This window comes from Tamandua tetradactyla, chromosome 4 (genome assembly GCF_023851605.1).
Source record: "Tamandua tetradactyla isolate mTamTet1 chromosome 4, mTamTet1.pri, whole genome shotgun sequence".
NCBI lineage: Eukaryota > Metazoa > Chordata > Mammalia > Pilosa > Myrmecophagidae > Tamandua > Tamandua tetradactyla.
This window is the reverse complement of record NC_135330.1, coordinates 4,492,008-4,503,242: the sequence shown is the minus strand read 5'-3', so window position 1 is coordinate 4,503,242 and position 11,235 is coordinate 4,492,008. Positions and strand designations below refer to the sequence as shown.

The following is an 11,235-nucleotide window of genomic DNA, read 5'->3' as shown; positions in this document are numbered from 1 at the left end:
CTGTCTCTTTTTATAATTATAACTGGGTCTTTCCCTATGATAATTGTTTTAGCCTCCTAAAGATTCATGTCCCTTCTTCCTGTTATACTTACTGTCTTCTTTCTGATGACACTTTTTTGGGAATAAGGAGCAGCACAGGCTTCCAACTTCCCTCATTCTCAGCCTTTCCTTTAGCTTGTTTTTCTACCAGAACTCTCCTTATAACAAACTTCTCTCTTCCCAATTCTGTTTATGCTCAAAAAGTAGGCCCAACATAGTCTTATAACCTAAATGGCTACTACAGTTCCTTTTTAAACAAAGTTGCTTCCAGAAGGTTATAAGGGGTCTGGAAAGAAGAACAAATTAGCTTCCTGGACTCACCCAAGACTAGTCACCCTAGGAAATGCACTCTTCTCCCCAAAACCCGCCCCCACACGGGAGGCAGGGTTTTTCTTTTGGACAAACCTGCTCCTTGGGAGAAGAGGTAGCAAAACCTGTTTGAAGATGAGTTTACTTCCCTTTCACACCTCCCTCCTCCTTGGAGGCAATAGCAACAGCAGCTGAGACAGAAAAAGGGTAAAGAAGTGTTGGGGAGCTGGCCACTCCAGCTCCCCAACAATTCCAAGTGTTTAACAGAAGGAGGCAGGAAGACTTAGAAGATGGGAACTATACAAGAAGCAGAGGAAAACGCACTAGATTTTGGGTGAGTATTGGCTTACTTTTTTGGAAATGGGGAGTGAATAGTCTGAGGGACTTTCCCACTGTCCCACTCTTATAGGTCAGATCTCAGGGTTCCTGGAGTAGATGAAACTGTAACAATTAATTTGCAGAGAACAGCTTAGAGTGGCTTTAAGTAGGAAGTATTCGTGTGGTATGGGAAATGAGAAATGGAATTCCAGAATAATTCCCTGGCCAAAAAAAGAAAGGAAGTTTCAATATTTTATCTGATGAATCTACCCGTGATCTTTGTTTTCCATCCCCCTCCCTCCAGAATGACCATCAGGAAAGCTAACCCAGAAATGAGATGAGGTCCAGGTTCCCCATCCCAGCTCATCTCTCTTCCCCCTACCTCCCCCCACCCTTCCACCTAGGCCATGGTTTCTCTAGCCACTCCCCAGCATGGTGGAGGGAAGGCAGGCCTGACTAGGTGCAACTTTGTCCCTTGACCACTGGGCGGATCTCTCTAGGTTCCAACCCTTTATAATGCGGAACACCTCTGCCCTCTACTTGGCAGGTAGAGCAATTGCCTTAGAAATAAAAATGATTAGCTTCGTAGTGCATTCTTCCACCGTTCCTAAACCCAACAGTACAAGTAATCTTCCAGCAAATGGTGAAGTTGGGAGAAACATTTGTCTAGGAGATAAGAGATCTGAGTTCTTTTTAAGGCCTTTCCTCTGCTCTGTTCCTTAATTCTTCAATACAGTCTTTTCTACCAGTTCCTTAAGACACTGCCTAGATTATCGTCTCATGAAAATCCTCTCTTGGGGGACTATCTTAGGGCCAGGGAGAACACAGAAGCAGCAGAACTAGGAGCAGCCTTGAGACTTGGGGAGCTGGAGTTGAAGGAAGAATGGCAGGATGAAGAATTCCCCCGGTGAGAAAGTGCGAAGGAGGTTGGGAGAAGGGGGGATTGGTCACAAATGGAGGGCAGGGATGGTGAATTAGGACTTGAAGAAAAGAAAGGGAAAAAAGAAAGAGGCAATAAAATCATAGCAGGTAGAGAGAATTGATAAATTGACACCTGGTTGGATGCCTTCAACCCACATCACTGCCCCTTTTAATCACTTCCTCTCTAGATTGCTTCCGGAGGAGGCTGGCCCTTCTGAAGATCCTGAAGACTCCAAAGGAGGCTCACAGGCAGGTAGGTGAAGTAGAGAGTAGGCCTCAAATTCCCAATTCTAGTCTAGCAAAGGGCTGTCCCTTGTCAATTCTACTTCTGCTTTCCCGAGTGTCCTGCGTCCATCCTTCTCCAGAGTTGACCCCATATTATTTCATATATAGGAATTATAATCAGGTCTCCTCCCCGCAACACACATGCATCTTTCTATTTTTTTCTCCCCTCCTTTAACCCCAGGTACTCCCAGCACTTTAGCCTTGTGTGGCCATCGCCCCATGCGTAAGCGTCTTTCTGCCCCAGAGTTGCAGCTGAATCTGACTGAGGGGACAGGAGATAATGAAACTTCTCCCATTCACTCTGCACCTTCCTCTCCTGATGGCAGTTCTGACCTGGAGATAGATGAATTGGAGACGCCTTCAGACTCGGAGCAGTTGGACAGTGGACATGAATTTGAATGGGAAGGTGGGAAACAAACTTGGGGTTTGTTAGTAATAGTAGAAGCCAGTAGTAGTAGTAGTAGAATCCAGTGTTAAAGAAGCCCAGGATGGATTTAATGGGACTGAAAATAGAACTAGCAAGGTGAGGACCATGAGGTAAGGCCACAAAATCAATTTCCTCAGAATGGAAAGGTAGAGCTTACAGATTGAATGTAAGAATAGTTAGTAGAAGATGGAATCCTCTATTTTTGGAGGAAAGCTTTATTGAACGATGTTTCATGCTATCACTGAGCTAGGACTGGGGTTATAAGATGAATAAGATAGTCCCTACCCTCAGGAAATGGGTGCAATTAAGGGTTATGATGTACATGTATATAAGTTACATCGCAGGCATAGAGAAGGAAAAGGTCGGGTCTGCGGAGAGGTGATTCTGAGATGATTTTTTTTTGCATGGCAGGCACCGGGAATTGAACCCGGGTCTCCAGCATGGCAAGCAAGAACTCTGATACTGAGCCACTGTGGCCCACTCCTGCTTTAGATGAATTTTTTTTGATTTTTAAATTAATTTTAAAAATTTTTTAAAAATATGACAAGAAAGAAACACAAACATTTCTAACATATGATTATTCCGTTCTACATATATAATCAGTAATTCACAATATCATCACATAGTTGCATATTCATCATCATGATCATTTCTTGGAACATTTACATCTATTCAGAAAAAGAAATAAAATGAAAACAGAAAAAAAATTTATACATACCATACCCCTTACCCCTCCCTTTCATTGATCACTAGCATTTCACACTCAATTTATTTTAACATTTGTTCCCCCTATTATTTATTTTTATTCCATATGTTTTTCTCGTCTGTTGATAAGGTAGATAAAAGGAGCATCAGACACAAGGTTTTCATTATTGAGATGAATTTTTGAAAGCTAAAGTTGATGTCCATTAGGTAGTTGGAGAGAGTGCATTCTAGGTAGAAGAAGCAACTTGAGTATAGCATGGCTATTCAGCTGTGGAGATGAAGAAACAATGACAAAAGAAAATGCTGGGAATAGTAGGTAAGGGTCAATTCACGGAGGCCCTTACTGTCATGCCAAGATTTTGCCTAGAAGCAATGGGGAATCGTAAAGGGAGTAACATGATCAAATTTGATGGCTCTGAAAAAATTGGAAACAACCTGAAGTTCCATCAGTACAGTATTAACTCTGTAATTGTACACCTATACAATTTACTACTATGCAACTATTTTTTTTAATGAGGAAGCTCTTTCAATTGCTATTGAAAGATTGGGCAGAATGGTGGATATATAGTAGGGGAGAAAAGACAGCCTGCTCTGGCAGTGGTGTAGGGAGTGGAGTGAAGGAGCTCAAGACTGGAAGCATGGACACCAGTTAGGAAGCTAGTATGAAGTCTTGGTGAGAACACTAATAACATGAACCAGGACCATAGTAGTGGAGAAGATGATGAAAGAAAAGTATGGAGGCAGGTGGAAAAGGATGTAGGGTCCAGTTAGTTTTAGGGCTGACAGAGAAGAGTCTCAGATGACACACAATTTTCTCTTTCAGGTAGCTAGATGAATGATGGGATAATTCATGTAGACAGGAACCATGGGGGAGGGGGAGAAGAGAATGTGTCTGAATTCCACTTTGGGCCTGGTGAATTGGAGATGACAGTGACAATGTCCACTCTAGGCATTTAGGGATATGGGTCTGGAGTTAGGAAAGAAGTCTGGGTTAGAGGGCAGATTTTGGAATCTTTACCTTACTAGTGGTAATTAAAGACATGGGAATGGATTAGCTCATCTAGGGAAAAGCATGTAAAGAAAGAGAGTCTAGAAGAAACTGTACTAGCAATGGCCATAGACCTGCCATAGTGCAAGATCATCCCAGAGCCATAATTTAATGAGAAGGCAGGGGTAATGAATGAGATACAGTGGGGAGGAACCAGGAAGGGATTGAGTTGATTGGACAAATTAGGCATGAAGAGTCAAGGAAAAAGTTGAAGAATAAAAGGTTGGAGTAGTAAACTCTAAGAATCTGGGAAATATTAAAAATATGTAAGGTAGGAATTCTGCCTTGTTGATCTTTCCCCATCCTTCTCTTTTAGATGAGCTGCCCCGAACAGAGAGCATGGGGGCCAGTGAGGCAGCTGAAAGCCTGGGCCGGGGATGTATGTGGGATGTGGCTGGAGAAGATGGTCGCCGTTGGAGGGTATTCCGAACAGGACAGCAGGAGCAGCGAGTGGACATGACTGTCATTGAACCCTATAAGAAAGTCCTATCTCATGGAGGTATTGGCTGGCATAAGTAGAGGGGTAAGAACTGTGGATTCTTGGAAAAAAATGCAAAACTGAGAACTCAGTTATTGGGTTCAAAATCCTTCCTATAATTTCCAGAGACCTCAAGACTCCCTCAACCTGTATAAATGCACTTGGCTCTTTGTTGATAATGAATTTTCCCTGTATGCACCTCAGGTTACCATGGTGATGGCCTCAATGCTGTCATCCTCTTTGCTTCCTGTTATCTACCCAGAAGCAGCATCCCCAACTACACCTACGTCATGGAACACTTGTTTAGGTGAGGTGGGAGCCCAAAGACAGGCAGAGAGGTTGTTCAGGAAGAAAAGGCAAAGAAAGAACCACTTCCAAGATCAGTAGTTGATTACAGAGTCTATAATAATGTCCCTCTCATTCCCCATTGCCCGACACACACACCTTCCCTGGTAATTTCATCCCTACAGGTATATAGTGGGAACTCTGGAGCTACTAGTTGCTGAAAATTATCTGCTTGTTCACTTGAGCGGAGGCACAAGCAGGGCCCAGGTTCCAACGCTGAGCTGGATGCGCCAGTGTTACCATACCCTGGATCGGCGGTGAGACTCTTAAGACAAAAGGGCTCCAACCCTCTTAATCTTTTTTCCATCTTTTCATTCTTACTTCTGCCATTTAGTCCCTTCCACTCTTTCTGTATTCTTCTACATCCCTTTCTAGCTCTGTCCTATCTTCTGTCCTCTCTTGGAGTAAGAAAAATCTGGTTTCAAATCTTTAACATTTATGACCTAGGCCAAATCACTTAACCTGTCTGGGCCTCAGTTTCTCTATCTGCAAAATGGAAATGATAATACAATTGCTTTGCCACTGGGTATGTGTGAAAATCAAGTCAATAATATAGTATTTTGCCTGACATGTAGAAGGCGCTCTTCATTTTCTCCTAGTTTTGCTCTTTATTTAAATTTCCACATCTCCATTGTCTTCTTTTCTTTTTTTACTTCATCACTGAGCCACGTGTCCTTTTAACCCGTGATGTTCCTTTTTTTTCCATTGTTTCTACCATCTTTCTTTGCTCACTTTTCTCTTTCTTCCTGCCCCATTCCTTTTTTCCCTCCTTACTGGTCTTTTCCCACCTGGAGTTTTGTAAATAGTTCTGATCATGGAGGGATGGAACAAAAGTAAAAAAAGGTACAGGAATATGGAAGGGAACAAAGAACTTATGTGAGGTAAGGGCACAGGAGAGAAGTAGGGTAGCCAAAACCAGGAGGCGGGATTCTGAAAGGAGAGTTTTCTAAAAATGAGGAGCATGGGGGGCTAATAAATAAGGTGGATGGGGCTGAGATTGCAGCTAAATTTCTGGGACAGATAGGTCCCAGAAATCTAGAAATAAGGAAGTTAAAGTACTCTACCAGATATCCATTAGATAGCTCCACCTGATCTTCAGGCACAAAGGTGGAAGTACTAGGATAATCTCACATTCTTCTTCAGGCTCCGGAAAAACCTGCGGGCCCTCGTGGTTGTCCATGCCACGTGGTACATGAAGGCATTTCTGGCATTGCTTCGGCCTTTCATCAGGTACTCGCCCTGGGGACAAGGGCCCCTTCCCTCTTTCCCCAATTTCAAACTCAAGATAAAAAAGATCTTGTCCCACCCTGACCCTTTCCAGCTGTAACCACTGCATTTCCCTTTGTAAGAGTATCCAGGAGCTCTCTTCCCAGTACCAAACACACACTGGTTTAACCCCTCTTTCAGCTCCAAGTTCACACGAAAGATTCGTTTTCTGGACAGCCTAGGGGAGCTGGCACAACTCATCTCTTTGGATCAAGTCCACATCCCTGAAGCTGTCAGACAGTGAGTGCTGAGCTTAAGAATGAAGGTTTGGGGTGGGATGTGGAAAGCCAATCCCCACTTTCTTAATGCTTTGGGGGAGATAGAAAAGAGCTAAAAGATTGAGGCCCTGCTTTCAGCTGCTTCAGGGTATATGGGAAAACAAACTGCAATATGTTCCAAGTCGAAATTAAGGAAACTACTGCATCTACCAAGAACAGATGGAAAAACTGCACAGAAAAGTGCTGAGGCACCAAAGAATAAAAGAATAATCACAATACAGGGGTTAGAGGAGATTCAGTCCAGCTGTAGAAATTAGGAAGGGATATGTTGGTAGTGAATAGGAGAGTATATCCAGCGGGAGAGGGGTACAGGGGAGTAGAGGATCCTAAATGATGACTCAAGCATCCCATCATCCAGCTCTTCCAGTTCATCTGGCTTCTCTCCCCAGACCAGTAAGACCCAGACCATCTTGTCCGTCTGCCACTCTGCTCCCCACCCCCTATCTTTGTTCTAGGCTGGACCAGAATCTCCGTGCCTCGGGAAGGGCCTAGCCCGGGACTGATAAAGGGCCTTAGGACCAAGTGAAAATATTGATCTGCCTGTCCCCTAGTCCCTGAAACATCTCAGCTGTTTTTGTAAACTGTCTCATCCTCGACTCTACTGGCACTGACTGGCTCTTCACATCTCCACGGGGTTTCATCCCTTCCATGACCCTGCCTTCAGCTGCTGGGTGACTTTCATTTCACCTGTGGGGGAGGGAGGCCGAGGGCAGTGGCAAAAGCATTTTGTACGGGCAGTGGGGAGCTTTGGGTTTTAGTCCTGCTTTGGCTGTAGAACGTTAGAACGTTGGGTTTATTTCTTCATCCCTTTGGGTCTCATTCCGCCCCCCTCCCGAATGAAAGGGCTGTAGTCCTTTCCGCCTAGGGCTTGGCAGCAGTTTGTGAAGGTGAGGGAAGAGCTGGGCTTAACCCCTGCCCGCGGAGGGTCCGGAGACAGCGCGGGTCCCAAGCGGCCCGAATCAACTCGTGAAGGACTGCTGTGTGCCTGCTTTCCTTCCTAGGCCTGGCTGCTGCCTGTGACCCTGGGAAGGCGTGCTTTCAAACCTGGATGCTTGCTCTCTTCAGTAAATTCAGATGTATAGCGGTTTAATAAACTGCGATGAGTTAAGCACTGGGCCGCGGAAATAAGCCACACTTCTTTCGGCCCCTTACATCACCATCCGCCTCCCAGTTCTGCCACAGGGTTCTCCTGCCGGGGTTCCCTGGGACGCTCAGCTCGGCCGCCAGGCTGCGGGGCGGGGCGCCGGGCGGGGCGGGGGCGCGGGGCCGAGGGCGGGTGGCCAGGCGCGGGGCTCGGGGGGCGCGGGGACGGCCCTCCGCGCGCCTCGGTTCAAACGCCCCGGCGGGTCGAGAGCGGAAGGGAAGGAGCGAAGGTAGGCGCCCGGGCTCCGCAGTTGGCCCCCTCCCAGCCCCGAGCGCCCGGCCCCATGGTCCCCGCCGCCGGCGCGCTGCTCTGGGCCTTGCTGCTGAGCCTGGGGCTCCGAGCGGCGGGGGCCGAGGAGCAGACCCAGGAACCCGTAGGGCTGCAGCGGGTCAGTTTCCACTTCGGGGGCCTAGTGGCCGGCAGCTCCGCGCCCACCGCCCGAACCAGTCGGAGCCCGAAAACGAGGCTAACGCTGGAGGATGAGGAGGAGGAAGACGCCGACGACGCCGCCGCCACCGCCGACCGCCTGGCGGTTCCGGCCGCCGCCGAGCTCCTGGCCGCCTCGGTGGCCACCGGCGTCACCCGGCCGCAGGGGTCCGGGGAGGAGGAGGGGGCCCTGGAGGAGGAGGTCGTGATTGACGCCGGAAAGAACAACTCCAACAAAGCCGGGGCCCGCAAAATGACCCGTACAACTGAGGCGCCCAGCACGAGGTTTCGCGCGAATTCCCAGCCGCCCGAGATCAGGCTGACCACAGGCCTGCCCCCCCCCTCGTCGAGGTCCTCCACCGACCAGCCGGTCACCGACGTCAGCCTGAACCAGTGGTCGACGGCTGGGGCCACCCCTAACCCCTGGCCTCCGCCCTCGAACACGGCCATGCCGCCTGCCGAAGAGCTGCGGCTGGTGCTAATGCCCTGGGGCCCGTGGCACTGCCACTGCAAAGCGGGCACCATGAGCCGCACCCGGGCGGGCAAGCTGCAGGGCCTGGCCGGGCGCCTTCGGGCTGGCGCGCTGAGCCAAATCCGCACGGAGCACCGGCCGTGCACCTACCAGCAGTGTCCCTGCAACCGGGATCGTGAGGAGTGCCCCCTGGACGCAGATCTCTGTCCAGATTGCAAGTCTAGGGCACAGCCCAACTCCAGACTCAGCCCCAGCCCCAGCCCCAGTTCCAGCCCCAGCCCCAGCCCCAGCCCCAGCCCCAGCCCCAGCCCCAGCCCCGCTCTTGTTTTTTGGAAACGGGTCAGGATTGGACTGGAGGATATTTGGAACAGCCTCTCTTCCGTGTTCACAGAGATGCAACCAGTAAGTGTGGGGTGATATGCCAGGATCTTTTTTCATGAATCTGTAAATTCCTTATATCCAAAACCCTCTTGCTATGTCAGACAGTACACTCTCGTGAACTGTTACTGACTTATCTGCTAGATTATCAATTCATAGTATACATTGTTTACTGATTGGTATTGTTGTTGGCTGTTAATCCCAGTCGTATTTTATTTCTTGAGCAACTGCTGATTGGTTAACAGGCCACATGCTTTATTAGTCATTAGATGGTTACTAACCAAATAGTTAAGACTGTAAATACATAAAGACTCTTGATGTACAGATAATGGTTATAGAGGGATCAAATATTTCATTAACCATTTTGTTGTCCACTTATTAATGCAGCTAAACAGTACCATGGACAATATTCGAGGTATTACTGTGTGCTAACTGATCAATCCTCACTACAATCCTACGAGATATTATCCTATCTTTTTTTTTTAATTTTTTTTTTATTTATTACCTATCTTCTCTTTTCAGATGAAGAAACGGGTTTACAAAGGAGTAAGTGGCAGAGCCACACGTGGGATTCAAACCTGGGATTGTCTAACCCAGAGCCCACGACTATAGGTGTCGCCCTATAGTGCACCCCAAAGAACTGCCCTTTGGGGATTCTTCCCAGCAACCTGAGAATTCTCGAGGAAGGGCAGTCCCCTGCTGGACCAGGAGTTACCAAAAGTTTGATTGACCCGATAAAGTATTCTAAATTGATACAATGACAGATTCTTTGGGGAGGAAGGGCATACAATGTGCTATATTTCGTCACTTTGGCAATTTGTTTTTATCCTTCTCCTTGTATGTCCAATATCATGACTGAATATAAACAAGGAGCATTAGTGAGGGAGAAGTTTTGAGGGAATAAGAGTGTGTTCCAAGAGGGAGATGAAGCAAGGAAGGGAAAATATAGATGTGGTTGTAATTTCCCCTTTTCTCTATTTTTCTTCCTTCCCCAGATAGACAGAAAACAGAGATAATGGGCACTTCATCCACAGAAGGTGTCAGCATCTCAACCTCTCTTCCTCTTTCAATCCCAGCACCCACTGGATATTTTTAGTACAGAAAAACAAAACTGAAAAAAAAAATCGTTTGGTCTTGTGTCTTTTTACAGAGGTATCTGAGAGGGGAGAGACCTCTCAAACTACAAGGCTGACCAGACTGGCAGCATCTGGCTTAGTGCCCAACTCCTTGACCCCCAGGATCAAATGTGATGTTGCTCATTTTCCTCCTTTTCCCAGTTGTTTTTAAACAAGTACATCTTTAAAGATGAAAAATCCCAGTCGCACACTAAGAAAGGGGGATAGGAAGAGTGAGTGGAGCCCTTCAAAGATGGTGATCTTTGCCTTGCCTTCACAATACATGGCCCTCTTGCCTCAGAAAGGGCAATGTTGGCACAAAATTCCATCTCAGCCACTTTAAAGAGTTACCATCATTGGGGCCCTATCTATCCTTTAGCCCAACACACACCTGTAGTGATTACTCTGCAATTATTTTGCTTAAAAAACTTTTATTTGAAAAAAAGGCATTTAAAAGTCCAACACTTTTTTACTATAAATTATGATTCTCAAACCCATTCCCAAGTGATGGTAGCATACACGTTAGAAAAGGTAGCTAAAGGCAACAGCACCAAAGGAGAGGGAAAGCCGGGTCCAAAGGACAGATAGGAGGCTGAACGAGACTGAAGACAGGAAACCAGAAAATTTGGGCCGTCCCCCACCTTTCTACCCTATGTTGTTAACCCTTCAGATCTAGTAAAGCCCTCAGGTTATTGAGCTACTTAATGTAACAAGATGAGTTATTTTCAGAGCAACCAGCTTGACTGGAACTGAGAGTAAATTGGGAATATATCTCTATGGCCAATGTTAGACCCTGCAAAACTGCAGAAAATATACTGGCATTTGTAAAAATTAGAACCACAGTCACCGTAGGTGGAGACAAACCCAGTAGATGATGGAATTAGAAGAGTGGATCTGCCCATGTTCCTTACCCCCACTAACAACAGGATATTTTTTAAATTACAGAGCTAATGAAACACCCCAGCCTTCTTGTCTCCGAGTAGGCAGGAGACATTTGTCTTGTTCTGCCTTCCCAAATAAATCACCCTGTAAGAAGAACCAGAACATAGAACACCTGAGAAAACTAAAGGTGCTTAAAGACCCTGCTCCATATTGCTTTCCCACCTAAAGCAGGCTCTTCAGTCTGGTGGAAGTGGGACCTGGTCTTCAGACAAAACTCCCTGAGTTTTATGTGTCTGGTTCCAGGATTTGGGCACAGAAATACAGCTTAAAATTTGGGGAGGACAAGCTGGGGTGTATTCAGCACTACTGCTTTTCTCTCCCCTCTTCCTACCCCCATCA

General features: G+C 46.8%; 2 protein-coding genes across 5 annotated transcripts; both read left to right on the top strand.

The window, feature by feature from the left end:
* The first annotated feature begins 112 nt into the window (after window positions 1-112).
* BNIPL (BCL2 interacting protein like) lies at window positions 113-7,642 on the top strand. 2 transcript variants are annotated; one of them, XM_077156098.1, is made up of 10 exons: window positions 113-682; window positions 1,478-1,573; window positions 1,776-1,840; window positions 2,054-2,278; window positions 4,369-4,551; window positions 4,735-4,837; window positions 5,001-5,132; window positions 6,019-6,105; window positions 6,283-6,381; window positions 6,875-7,640. In XM_077156098.1, exons 1-10 carry the CDS (start codon window positions 639-641, stop codon window positions 6,909-6,911), a joined length of 1,071 nt encoding a protein of 356 aa, XP_077012213.1. In that variant the 5' UTR covers window positions 113-638; the 3' UTR covers window positions 6,912-7,640. The 2 variants fall into 2 exon arrangements, with proteins under 2 accessions (XP_077012213.1, XP_077012214.1); XM_077156099.1 differs by lacking the exon at window positions 1,478-1,573 and having other exon boundaries at window positions 6,875-7,642.
* Window positions 7,643-7,684: 42 nt separating this feature from the next.
* Window positions 7,685-10,654, top strand: C4H1orf56 (chromosome 4 C1orf56 homolog). Of its 3 annotated transcripts, none has more exons than XM_077156072.1 (3): window positions 7,685-8,863; window positions 9,362-9,451; window positions 9,835-10,654. In XM_077156072.1, exons 1-2 carry the CDS (start codon window positions 7,847-7,849, stop codon window positions 9,449-9,451), a joined length of 1,107 nt encoding a protein of 368 aa, XP_077012187.1. In that variant the 5' UTR covers window positions 7,685-7,846; the 3' UTR covers window positions 9,835-10,654. The 3 variants fall into 3 exon arrangements, with proteins under 3 accessions (XP_077012187.1, XP_077012188.1, XP_077012189.1); XM_077156073.1 differs by having other exon boundaries at window positions 9,362-9,385; window positions 9,835-10,647; XM_077156074.1 differs by lacking the exon at window positions 9,362-9,451 and having other exon boundaries at window positions 9,835-10,123.
* The last annotated feature ends 581 nt before the right edge of the window (window positions 10,655-11,235 follow it).